We start from the raw sequence: 12,734 nt of genomic DNA on the forward strand, positions 1-12,734 counted from the left end.
GGCGGCGCTGGCGCTGCGCGGGGCCGCCGGGCCGGGCCGGGCCGGGCCGGGACATGCGGGCAGGGGCCGGGGCGGCGACGGCGGCGGCTGCGGGGGGCCTGGGGGCGGCGGCGGCCGCCGCGGCGAAGCTGGCGCTGGGCCCGGGCGGAGAGGCGGCCGGCGGCTCGGTAAGGAAGGAGCGGGAGGCACTCGGCACCGGGTCTTGCGCTGCTCGTCGCGGCGGTGGAGGGGAAGGAGCGCGCTGGTTCTTCCTGCGGCGCTCCAAGGGGCTGCCCTGGATTTGCAGGGAAAGCGGGCGGCCTCCGCGGGCGGAGCCGTGACTCAGCCCCGGGGAAGCCCAGCCTTGCGGGGCTGAGTAAGGCGCGGTGCCGACGTAAACAGCGCGGGGCGGGCAGCGGGGCTGCCGGGTGTGAGGGGAACGAGCGTGGTACGGGAATGCCCCGAACCAAGCCCAGCTCTGGGAGCTCATATCCAGCCTTTCCACGTCAGTGTTACTTTAAAGCAGGATGTTAGTATGAGCATCAAATGCTTGTTCTCAGCCCACTGTTTTGCTGATGGCAGCGCCCTTCTCTCATTTATTCTCTCTCAGCTCGGCCCTGAGCAGAGCAGAGAGGTGCAGCCCTTGATTTCCTCTTCCTTCTCTTTGGGTGTTCATGATCTTTATCTGGGTCGCGTTTCACAAAGCTCCGCGTGCTTGAGGTTACATGGGAGTGCTGGCCCTTCCGCTCAGAGGCGGTGTCCTTACCTCCAGCAGTGACCCTGGCACAGCCACGGCAGAGGGGGACATGGGCCCCAGGCTGTGTGTGAGTGGGGACGGGAGGAAGGCAGCATGCATGTATCCTAAAAGCACTTTGGGGAGGTTCATTTAAGCATAGGTTGTTACTCACATGGCAAATGTACAAAAGGGAGCCCACAAGGGAAGCTAGATCTGAAACAAATCCAGCCTTGCACAAGGGGAAAAAAAAAAAAAAAAGAAAAGAAATTGACATGTGTGATTATTAGAGAGAGTTAAAAAGGCAAAACCTCAGTACCTGCCAATCCTGTTGATCCCTTCTGAGATCTCCGAAAGGAGAAATAAAAAAAAAAATCCTGATACTCTTCACTGTGCCCAAAAATCCCAAATTGTGCTCTGTACTGAGAGAATGGCAGAGCATGAAATTACTGAAAATGCTGACAGCATCTTTTCTCAGTATTTTTCTCTGTTGAAATTTATAAAAATATTGCCCATTTTTGGGGTGGTAGGGGTGGGAGGAGGTTGGTGCTTCTTTTTTTTTTAATGTACTATGACAAAGTATCATGTCGTTGATGTGAAGTGTTGCCAGAAGGTCAAGAGAGATTATCCCTCCCCTCTACTCAGCCCCAGTGAGGCCACACCTGGAGTTTTGGGTTGAGTTCGGAGCTCTCCACTGCAAAAGAAGAGATGGAGCTACTGAGAGTCCAGCAAAGGCTCATAAAGATGATGAAGGGATCAGAGCATCTTTTTTGTGAGGAGAGGCTGAAAGAGCTGGGACTGTTCCTCCTGGAGAAGAGAAGGTTCAATGCGTAGAAGTACCTGCAGGGAGGGCGCACAAAGGATGGAGCCAAGCTCATTCCAGTGGTGCCCAGTAACTAGACCAGAGGCAAAGGGCATGTACGGGAATGGGCAGTTCCTTCTGAACATCCAGAAACTGTGAGGGTGACCAGGCACTGGCTGGCCCAGGTTGCCCAGGGATGTGGTAGAGTCTCCATCCTTGGAGATACTCATGTACTGTCCAGACATGGACCTGGGCAATCTGCTGGAGTGATGAGGTTGGACCAGATGAACTCTGGAGATCCCTTTCAATCTCTGCCATGCTGTGTTTCTTTTTTGTGGGCAGATTGGTTTATTTTGGTTTTCAGGTCCACTCCAGGTAACAATTATTAATTAATCATCTTAGCTGTAAAACTAGCCAAGTTTTATGTAAATGCCGTAATCTTCGTAGTAGCTTAAATTGCACAGGACTGTAGATGCATAAGTATTTCAGTGCACATATGTGGCAAAGGCATTTCTGCAGAGCAGCCACAAGGTGACAGAGATTTAAGGGGTTTTGTGTTGGAGGAAGAGCTACAGAAATCCCAAAATAAGTGAGATAGCAGCCATCACTTGTGCAGTGTGGAACACGGCAGCAAAAAATGTATTGACACTTGTAAGAGCTGATGATGCAGGGTAGCAGGATACTCCATGGCACCACAGGGATGGATTTCCTGGCCACAAGGATGTGTTGTGGTCTGAGAGCCTGAGAGCAGTGTGACCAGGAAGGGTCATTGCACTTGAACAAAAGTTTTTCTTTGCTTTCTCCGCTCCCCTGCCAATCTTCATCTAAAATTACTTCTGCCACTTCAGGAGTGATTCTAGATTATCTGAAATGTACACTGAAATTAATCTTTGCTTAGAAAAGCAATCAGAACAGTAATCCTTGACTCACTGGGGTGGCTCAGCTGAGTCCTTAGCAGGGGAGGAATTTATCTCCCTTCTTCCTTGTAGGGAACACGTGGGGATGTTCCTATCTGTCTGTCTGCGTACCATTGCAGTGACCACTCTGCTGCCCTGGGCACAGAGAAACTTGACCTTTCTCTGATAAACTTTCCTTCTGGGCATGTGCCACCTGCAGCTGGTTTCCCTGGCTCTGCATTAGGAGATCAGAAGAAGCCGTGGGTTCTGGGTCACTTTTGAAGGTGGCATAGTTGCTGTGACGGTGGGAGCCAGCTTTGCTTCGTCACCAGTAGTCTCAGACTAGCTCAAGTCTGGCCAGATCTCTGGAGGTCTCTAGTCCAACCTTTGTGTACACATGATCTTCTCCAGTTAAGTTTTAAGTACTTAGAAGGTCTGAGAGCCCATGACCTTTGTTCCATACTTCACTTGTTGCCTCTTGTCATATCCTAATGGACCTTGGAGAAGAGCTTGGGCTCCATCCCTCTACACCCTCAGGCTAATGGTTGAAGGCAGTAACAAAATTTCTTAAGGCTATTTTTTTTTTTTTACCTCAGCAGCACGGGTCTCTTTCTGCTCCAGAAATACACTGGAGTTAGGTGAAACACAAATAATTGTTTTCCCCTCTCATCCTCACTCCCAAGTCTGCTTACTCACTAGAGGTGTGTGGATGTACGTAACTCCCTGAGGAAAGTCAAACTGCCAGGTCATACAGGCAGAGAGTGAAACTGGGAGGCAAACCCCATTCTGTGGTGAGCCCTAACAGAGCAGAAGTTTTCTTCCTCAGAGGAGCAGTAGTAGCTAGGCATAGTTGTCCCTCTTACCCATCCACACAGGGTTTGCCTGTCAGTGGGATGTCAGTGGGAAAACAAACTGATTCACTGGTGGGAATCATTCTGAATCTTTACTGTTGTCCTGATTAGTTGCAACCTTTGTCCTGAAAAGTTGGCAACCTTTGCCACAACTGGGGCAAAATGAGGCCACACACCTGCACCATCCCTCACTGGAGTGAGATTAGTCTCAGAGAGCTTGTGCCAGCCACCTAGCATGGATTTGCTTTGCGTTGTTTTCCTTTTAACTTTGTACTTACCATATCACTCACTTCAGAAAACTGTGGGCTCCCCCACTGCTTGCAATTAGTAATCTCTTCTTCTGAGTGGGAGCAGGACACAGTTGGTGGACGCTGTTGATTTGGGCAGCTGGCAGGAGGACACTGCAGCCATTCCCACAGGGCAGGTGCCACCTCTGAGCTGTGGCCTCAAACCTGCATTTCTGTCTGCCTCAAGATGGATCCCACCGTGGACTGAAAGGTGGCAGGCTATGAAGCTCTGATTGCTACGGCCATAGACAAAGCTTTGCTTTCACTTGTCACTGTGAGAGTTGGGATCTGCCTGCGTGTGATCTCCCTTGGTGTCTTCACATCAACTACATGGTACCCAGGGGCTGGGGAGATGGCCTCAGCTGCTTAAACAGGGAAGGGGTGGGAGGCACTGAATGGTGCTGGATTTTTAGGTGCAACTGTGCCCTTTTTTCAAACTGAGGCAGTTACACATCTGGTCAGGTTGTCTAAGGAGGGAGATCTGTTTTGAGGCCCTCAAATTCAAAATTGGTTTTATTGCTACTAAATGTTAGAGCAGAGACCCCATCAGTAAACTTCCCTGCTCTCCAGTGAGTAAAACAAGGCAAAAGCCACTCCTTGTGCAAAACAAGGCATGAAGCCACTCGGCTTGCTCTTTCCTCCCAGAGATCCTGCTCTACCCTCACTGCAGCAGTAGGGCAGGCCAGGTCCTGGGAGCTCATAAGGACCAGTGCTTTGGGCCGCCCAGGTCCTGGCTCACATTCACAGCTGCGTTCTGGAGCACACACAGTGCCAGCATGTACATCTCTGGTGTTTGTCAGACTGAATTTGACCCTTTTCCATACATCAGGTGATAAGTGAGGGGCATTTATGGGCGTTGTGTGTGGCACCACTTCGTGAACTGGAGAACTTTCTGCAAGTTGGCTTCTGGCATGGCAGCTGCTGCACATTATCCCAGCACTTCTCAGGTTGTAGTGTGAGGCTGGGCTTGCAGCAGGACATGGCAGGCTCACAGTCTGTCCAGAGCTGTTTCCTTGTTTCCATTTCCTTCTGTGATTTAATATATTCATCTTTGTGTAATACCAGCCAGCCATAATTCAGTTTTAAAAGCCCACACCATTAGGTTTGGCTCCAAAGTGTGCATGAATTATTGAGGTTGAATAAGTAGGGGGTGAAAATACACAGAATTTTTGTTCTGCAGCTGCCAGTGTTGCTTCGCCTCAGCTGTGTTGGCCTGGTGTTTGTGTGCAATGCAGTGATGTGGACAGTCTTCACAAAAGCCTTACGACTCTCCTCCTCCTCAGCTGCTGCCTCTGTGACAACAACAGCCTCCAACTTCATCTTTTCGGTGAGTAGACCCCTTCCCCAGACACTGAAGCCTGAGGAGCACAGCCAGGTGAGAATGCCCACGCTGGTTGTAACTCATCTCCCAGTGCAACCAGCATCTCTGGCCACAAAGGGAGAGTGGGAAATGATTGTGTCAGGCCTCAGCTGCTCTGATAGCTGTGGTGGAACTTTCCTGGGTGGTGCAGGAAGAAGGGGGCTGCTGCATGCCTTGCAGCAGCAACACAGTTTACTGAAGTTTTCTGATTGCCAGTGGGAGCTGGAGCTGGGAGCTTTGCTTCATTTTGCTTTTCCTTTGCAGCACCTCACTTGTGACAAGCCAGAGTCATCCTAGCTGAGTCTGAAGATGCAGCATCTCTAGTGACAGCAAGAGAGTCTTTGACCCGCAGGTTTTTTTCCACATGCTTTTTTGCTCTTTACAGCAGTCCACCTTGTTTCTGTGCTCCAGCTGGCAGACAGCTCATGGTGGTGTCCAGTAATCGACAATCATAATAAATGCCCAGTCAGTGGGAAATTTGGCTCCTGAAAAGTGCTGGGAAGGCAGCAAAGCACATGTGCATCTGTCAAATTCTGCTTGGGGACCACAGTATGGCTGTGCTTCCAGGCTGCTGGTGGAGTTGGTCATCTCCACCGTCATCTTCAGCAGCCATTCCTGTTGGCCATCCCAGTAGGAGTTTCCTCAACCAGGTCTTTTCCAGGGCTGTCTCTCCCAGAAGTCCTCACAGCTCTGGCAGCACAAGAGGCCTTGGGGCAGCTCAGCTCAGCAAAGCTTTGTGTCTCTCTTTTCCTTCAGGCTATCCTGGGAAGATTGCTCTTCGGGGAGACATGGACACCTCTGTGGTGGGTCGGCCTCGCCATGACCGTCTGCGGGCTCATGCTGCTGCACACGGCTGCGCCCCAGCTGGTGCCAGTCCCAGCGGAGAAGAAGGAATGGTAGCTGCTTCAGGGGCCACGGTGCCATGCTGCCTCCCTCCAGCCTGTCTCATGACAGCATCCCCAGTCCCCACCGGCCTCTCAACACGTCGGCCACCGAGGTGCTAACCCCTGCTCAGTGCTCATCTGCTGACTTGCAAAATCACGTTGGTCACATCTTTCCTGGTGGTGGTATGGTGGCAGTGACAGCTCGGAGGGAGCTGGTCAACTCTGAGTCAGTATTGTGAAAATCAGGGCCAGAGGCTTATCAGCCACTCCTCCTCTTCGCACCCTGTGGCTGTGGAGCTTTCCTAGTTAGGGGAATGCTGAAAGTAAATATAGTGGCTGTGGAAGGTGCTTGTACATCAGTATTTTTCCATGAAAGGACCTATCCCAAAATAGAAGAGCAATCAGAATTAGATGCTGAAGGCAGCTGTTATTTCTGCTCTGCTGTTCCTGACTTTTTGTCTCTTGAAATGGTTCTATGCCCACTGCTACCTATAAGGCTGTAGAGACTTTCATTAATTCCTTCAGCTTCCTCTATCAGTCACATACACCCTTGAACTTGGCATTTGTATCTGACTTCTAGAATTTTCACTTACCCATTCCTGACATGTTAGTCACTGTAAGGTTGCTGCTCTTTCCTTTAAACCCTTACCCAGAATAGGGTTTTGATCACCATTCCTGCTTTGTGTAGGTTAAACTAATTTTGGGACAGTTCAACAGGCAACCTGCTTCCACTTGGAGTGTCCATGTTCAATACATCCCTCATCCCCACTCAAGTTGAAAATTGCTTTAATGTTTGGTAAAAGGAAGTTTCTCAAGCCATGTTTTTTCTACACTTCTGGATGATGCTTATTCCCATTGATGTAATGTGATCAACCAGATCACTGGTATCTGCTAAATTTTGCATCAGTGATTACTCCACGTGTCAGTTTGGTGAATGTGTCATGAATCATCATTTGTAAGGTACTGACCTAATTCCCCTTCCCCCTTCTTTTTTTTTTTTCCTTGGAAATTCTTCAGTTGGAATTAACAAATATAATCATGCCTATAAATGTATGCATCATGGTGGTGATATTGCTTGCTTGCTCTGGGCTTGCCAGGTTGTCTCTGTCATCTTGTAATGACAGAAGGTGAGTCACGGTTGTGGCATGTGCAGAAAACCTAAGGACACTGTGAGCATCTGTATCTGAACCTGTCAGGTCTGTCATGACTGTCAGATCTGTGCTGTGTCAAGTGTAAAATAGACTTGTGGATGGAAATGCCACTGGAGTTGAGTTTGTGCCTTCTTTGAATCAGAAGAGTCACTGTCTCCCAGAAGAGGCCAAGAGCCATTTTTTCTGTTCCCTGCCATTCTAGCTCACCACATCGGGCAGGCGTGTCTCAGGAGGGGCAAAGCCTTTGCCTCTCCCCCTCAATATGCTCTCAGGTCTTCCTGTCAAAGCGGGGAGCTGCGTATGTGGTGGGAGAGAGGGCAGAGTGCTCTGAGTGTCTTCCCTCCCTGCCACCGTGGGTCTTTGAACCTGGGGAGCTCTCTGGGTGGCAGCAGTGGAAGCTGGGACCTGACACAGGGACCTCATAGGTCTGCAGACATGACAGCCAAGAGCCATGCATTTCTAAGTACATCAGGTCTCCTTAGATCTTCATAGATAATGGAAAATTAATGAAGCCTGATTTATTTGCCCTTGTTATTAACCCTCAGCCAGCTGTAAGCTATGGCTGCCTTCGTGCAAACGGCAGTAGAAGGACCAGGCACTCTGGTTAATTTGGCTGTTGTCCCATTTCCTAATAAACCATTTGGAAAGCTTTCTAACGTGGACTATCTCAAAACTGACGTTTCTTTATTACAGTCATTGTTGGAGGTCAGGGTTTAGGAAGTGTTTCTTCGAAGTGGAATGTGTGCAGAAGGTGTGAGCAGCACTTTGCTTTGTGGTGTTCCCTTTAAGGGTGAATATAAACCAGGGCTGTAAATTCTCTCATAAATACTTGAAGGTGGAAACAGAAGGAAGTTTTTCACCAATTCCCATGGTAAGGAAAGACAGCCAGTCAGGGTTCATTTTATGGCAGAATCCCACCCCTCTTGTGTACACAAGAGTTTGGCCATGTCTGCCAGTGGAGCCACAGCTACAAGAAAAACTGTAATCACTGTGTGGCAAAGCAGTGTACTTCTGGTAAACCATATGGGATCATCCAAAATGTGGCTGAAGGTAATTTAAAAAAACGAGGATTTCCAATATAAAACTGTGTCCAAAGCTCAGTGTCTGATTTTTTTTTATTTTTAGATATTTTAGATCTCAAACACACACACACACACACACACACAATAAAGCAATGTGAGAATAACAAATGAGCTGTGTTTGGCAAGTCAGTGGTTCAGATGTGGTGGACCTTATAAGGTGGCTGAGAAGATCATGGCCAACTCCAAGACTTTGGTTAACCAGGGCAGAAGATGGGTTACCTTTATGTGGGAACTACAGCAGTGTGCATACGTGAAGTTTTTGCTCAGTTGAGGTGAGGTATTATTAGAGAAGAGTCTTGGGCACATATTTCCAGCCAAATTCCAGCAAAATCTCACAGAAACACAGTGCTGTATCTACAGCAGTAGTGGGTAGGGACAAAGCCATGGATGTTGTCTGTCTGGGCTTGTGCAAAGCATTGGACACTGTCCTGCACAACATCCTTGTCTCTAAATTGGAGACATGGATTTGATCCCAGGCACACCTACAAGCTGGGCAGAGACATGACTGACAGCAGACTTGTGGCAAAGGACTTTTGGGTGGTGGCTGACCAGAAACTCAACATGAGCCAGCAGTGTGGGCTCACAGCCCAGAAAGCCAAACAAATCCTGGGCTGCATCTAAAGGAGTGTGGCCAGCAGGTGGAGGGAGGTGATTCTGTCCCTCTGCTCTGCTCTCTGAGACCCCACCTGTGGTGCTGCATCCAACTCTGGTGCCCCTGATGTAGGAGGAACATCCAACTGTTGGAGCAAGTCCAGGAGGCCACAAAATTCATAAGGAGACTGGAGCACCTGCCCTAGAAAGACAGACTGAGAAAGTTGGGGCTGTTCAGCCTGGAGAAGAGAAGGTTGTGGAGAGACCTCATAGCAACCTTCCAGTATCTGAAGGAGGCCTACAGAGAAACCAGAGAGGGACTCTTCATCAGGAACTGCAGTGATAGGACAGGGAGTAATGGGGACAAATTGAAAGAGGGGATTTAACTTAGATAAAAGAAAAAAAAAATCCTACTGGAAGAGGTTGCCCAGAGAAGCTGTGCATGCCCCATCCCTGGCACTATTCAAGGCCAGGTTGGATGGAGCTCTGAGCAGCCTGGTCTAGTGGAAGGTGTCCCTGGTCCTGATAGGGTGTTTGGAGCTAGATGATCTTTAAGGTCCCTTTCAACACAAACCACTCCATGATTCTCTCACCTCCCAAGTGCTGGTTGTAATGAGTCTTTCCTGCACCTGCCTCTCATTCTCAAACACAACACTTCGTTTTTCAGCATCTTATTCATCATCAGGCATGGCCATACCATGTCATACTTTTAAAGAGTAGAAGAAGCAGGTGCATGGTTAACAGGAAGGCTCACAATGACACTCAGGAAGATTCAAAGAAGAATATTTGAATTAATGGTGGGAAGCAGAAACAGAAAAATGTATAAACAAGCAAAAAATGTTGTATAAACAGGATCGAGGAGTATTGTATTCTAAGGTAAACAGTGTCTCATATACCTTTACAAGGAACAAAGCCAAATGCAATTACAGTTTCAGTTGAACCATAAACCATAATTTGACTGATTAGATAAGGAAAGATACATAAAAACTTTTAAATGTCCCTGTTGTCATTGACAAGGAGTCACTGAAAATTTGTACAGCATCTCAGTCACAACATATATTGAAATCCCTTGAAGGATGGTATGTTTGCCTAGGTGATAATTATTTGAAGTAGATGCAATAAATAAGTTTGGTAGCTTGTTCTACCAAGTTTGGTATATTCAAAATTTTCAAGGAATTTGACTCAATGCCCTCTGCTGACCCTTCAGAGACCTTAAATGATCACATTGCAAGAGTGTCCCACATGCACACATAATTACACAATCTTACAAGCAGTGGGGTGTTTTTGAAGAAGGAAGTTCTGTGACACAACATGCCAGAAGAGTGGCTCTGACCTTGTCTGGCACAGAAAAAAACATGAAATTAGGAATAAATGGGTACTAATCCTGATGTGTTCGGGGTGCTCTTCTGCAGAAGAGCAGCAGCAAACCTTCATTTTGGGGATCTGAGAGGTGCAGAGGGAAGTTGCACAATATGGGCACTTATCTACAGCAAGTGGTGTGGTGCCTGCAGCTCACTTGGTCTTGGAGAAAAATCTGGGGTGAGCTCAGGTGAGTGGTAAAAGCCTTCCCAGGAAAACCAGGGCTTTGCCCCTAAAAATCAAGTGTGTGGAGTGTTGTACCACATGACTTTCTAATGGAAAGAATTGAAGAAGACAACATTCCTGAGAATGTTCCTTCCTGAGAACAGAACAAAGTACTTTAGACTGTAAAATAACACCTTCTAGCTTTAGGCAGATGGCTGTTGGGCTGTGTGTTTCAGTGCCCTTTCTAAGGCAAGTCTCTTTCCAGCTATTTAACACCAAAAAAAAAGGTCAGCAACTTGCTTGTAAAATCTGAGATGGGGTCCTGGGCCATGGGCAGAGAGTAGGGGGAAGCCCTGTGGGTTGGGCAGGGGCAGCCAGTCCCAGTGGGGCTTTCAGAGTCCTAACATAGTCAATGGTTCTACCTGGAGTGTTTTATCCAGTGCTGGACCCCCAAATTCATGAGAGGTGTAGGAAACTGATCTGTCTCAAGTATTCCAAGATGGCATCGGCCTAGGAGGAGAGAGGGATGTAGACTGGTTGGAGACAAGGAAGGCTTGGGCTGACCCAATTAGCCTTGGAAAGGAGTTCCAGAGGCAGCACAGAAATGGCCAGTACCAAACAAGGTAACAGACACGGGTTGTCTCTTAGGACTTTCAAGCTGGCCATCAGGGGAAAAAATGTCACTAGGAGGTTAGTTGCCTATACAGGCAGCTGGGTCTCTGCCCCTGGAGGTTTTCAAGACTCAGCTAGACAAAACCTCAAGTGACTCAATCTAGTGTTGGTGACCATCCCGTCTGGGCAGACAGATGGATTTCCTGTGACCTAGGGGCCAATTTCATGAATGCCATCATCTATAACTGGAAACTGGTTTGACCTTCTGCCTCCATGTTTAGTAGTTCCCATTAAATCCCGCTGTGCCACAGAAAGGAGGCTCCCCCTTAAGGCACCATGCATGCCAGAGGCTTGTACTCTTGCAGTGCTAGCCATGGCTCCCAGGGCTGGGCAGGGCTGACCAGCTGCAGCTCCCCAGTGTGGAGTGCCCGGAGGGATGACTGGGAAGCCTGGACCTCGTGTTGCTCCATCCCCTGGCTGTGTGCAGCACCACAGTGACCCATGGCCAGCAACAGCACTTGGCACACACGGGACTGTTTGCCCTTGGAGCAGCCAACCAGCCAGCCATGCTATTCACTCTCCAACCAAGTTCTTCGGTTTCTGACTGCTTAATAACATTATTCGTTGTTTCAATTTTCCCTTGAGGTTTAAGGAAGGGTGTCTTTGAGTGGCTGTACTAATTGCCAAGATTTCCTACGCAGCTCCCTTCATGCCCTTGAAGTCCTGAGGGATTGCTGGGTTAAAGCCTGAGGAACTCCTGGGTGGGGCCTCCCACTCCCATTTTGCTGGGGGGAGATGATGCACACCCTGCTTAGCCCCTGCACAGGTTTTGCAGAACACAGAGGCTCCACTGCACCCTGAGGGGATAAATCCATGACAATGGAAATAAGTGAGAGGGAAGGGCTGCAAGGAGTGGTAGTAGGTGGGGTGCTGTAGATGGTGCCACCACTTTTTGTACATTTTGAACCTGTTGCTCAGTCTCGTTTTCCTCAGAGGTCACTGTGAGCCTGTGAGAGTTGCAGTTGCCTGTGGGAGTCGGGGCTGGGGCTCGGCCGTGTGAGCAGCTCGGGGCCTCCCTTGGCACAAGCAGAGCATCTCTGGTTTTGCAGCGAGAGGTGAGAGTTGGACAGCTCTGCTTGGCACTGGGACCTGCAGTGTGCAATGTCTGAACAGCAGCCAGGGCTTTGACCCTAATTGCTTTCAGTAAATTAAGGCAACACTTAAGGAGAAATGGGCAGTGCCCCAGGGAAAGATGAGGCATTACAAATATATTTTCCGACGCCAGTTGACTGTTTCCTCATCCAGATAGGAGGTAATTAAGTGACTTCTTCCCTTCAGGACACTCCAGTGTCAGGCAATCACAAGCATGATTCTGCTAGGAGCCAGTGTTGCATGAAAATGCTTCCTAGAAAACCCTGGTAGTCATGGAGTGGAGCATCATGAGCTGCTGTGAAGGACAATAGCCTGGATGCTGTGACAAGGGGTCGGTGGGAATACTCTGGCTTGATTGCTTTTCAGGGCAAATAGCCACAGATCCCTTGGCTCAGTCAGCCCTGCCATACCTGGAGACTGCCACTTGATGGATGCATTCAGGGATGGGACAAAACCTTTGTACCTGCTGTGGTTTTGGTCTGCTCTGGTGCAGCACTGTGCAGGATCATCTCCTCCCTGCAAACTTTGGTCTAGGAAGTTTCTCCCTTCCCACCACGTGACAATTTCAGTTGCAACGCTGGCTGGCGGGAATGCAGCATGGCTCAGTGTGACCTGTAGTCTGCAGACCATGTACATCTTGATGTATCTAGACACACACCCACACAGACAGGTGGGAGAAGCTGTTACACCTCCCCTGCAGAAAGAAATGTTACTCGAAGACACTGGCATGCAAGTTTCTGTTTTCTCACTTAGACATTTACAACCTAACACATATCCTGTAGGTGGGAAGGTATTCTTTCAGTATTTTCCTTGTTCACTGGAGCTGTTTT

General features: G+C 48.9%; 2 protein-coding genes across 2 annotated transcripts in view; both read left to right on the plus strand.

The window, feature by feature from the left end:
- TMEM42 (transmembrane protein 42) lies at positions 1-7,053 on the plus strand. The gene is made up of 3 exons (XM_071429595.1): positions 1-167; positions 4,729-4,875; positions 5,665-7,053. Exons 1-3 carry the CDS (start codon positions 54-56, stop codon positions 5,806-5,808), a joined length of 405 nt encoding a protein of 134 aa, XP_071285696.1. The 5' UTR covers positions 1-53; the 3' UTR covers positions 5,809-7,053.
- TGM4 (transglutaminase 4) overlaps positions 5,831-12,734 on the plus strand; it is a 24,886-nt gene continuing 17,982 nt past the window's right edge. Inside the window, exon 1 of the mRNA XM_071429916.1 lies at positions 5,831-6,022. Coding sequence (XP_071286017.1) covers positions 5,831-6,022 — 192 coding nt within the window. The remainder of the gene's footprint in view (positions 6,023-12,734) is intronic.

The sequence above is a fragment of the Agelaius tricolor genome, unplaced genomic scaffold, assembly GCF_023055355.1.
Source record: "Agelaius tricolor isolate 1412-34295 unplaced genomic scaffold, bAgeTri1.0.p SCAF_6, whole genome shotgun sequence".
Taxonomy (NCBI): domain Eukaryota; kingdom Metazoa; phylum Chordata; class Aves; order Passeriformes; family Icteridae; genus Agelaius; species Agelaius tricolor.

Excerpts from the sequence above, each read along its gene's own strand:
- TMEM42 (XM_071429595.1), top strand. The coding sequence starts at position 54 with ATGCGGGCAGGGGCCGGGGCGGCGACGGCGGCGGCTGCGGGGGGCCTG. Across the intron at positions 168-4,728 it reads GAGAGGCGGCCGGCGGCTCG|CTGCCAGTGTTGCTTCGCCT; the intron begins GTAAGGAAGGAG and ends TTTGTTCTGCAG. Across the intron at positions 4,876-5,664 it reads CCTCCAACTTCATCTTTTCG|GCTATCCTGGGAAGATTGCT; the intron begins GTGAGTAGACCC and ends CTTTTCCTTCAG.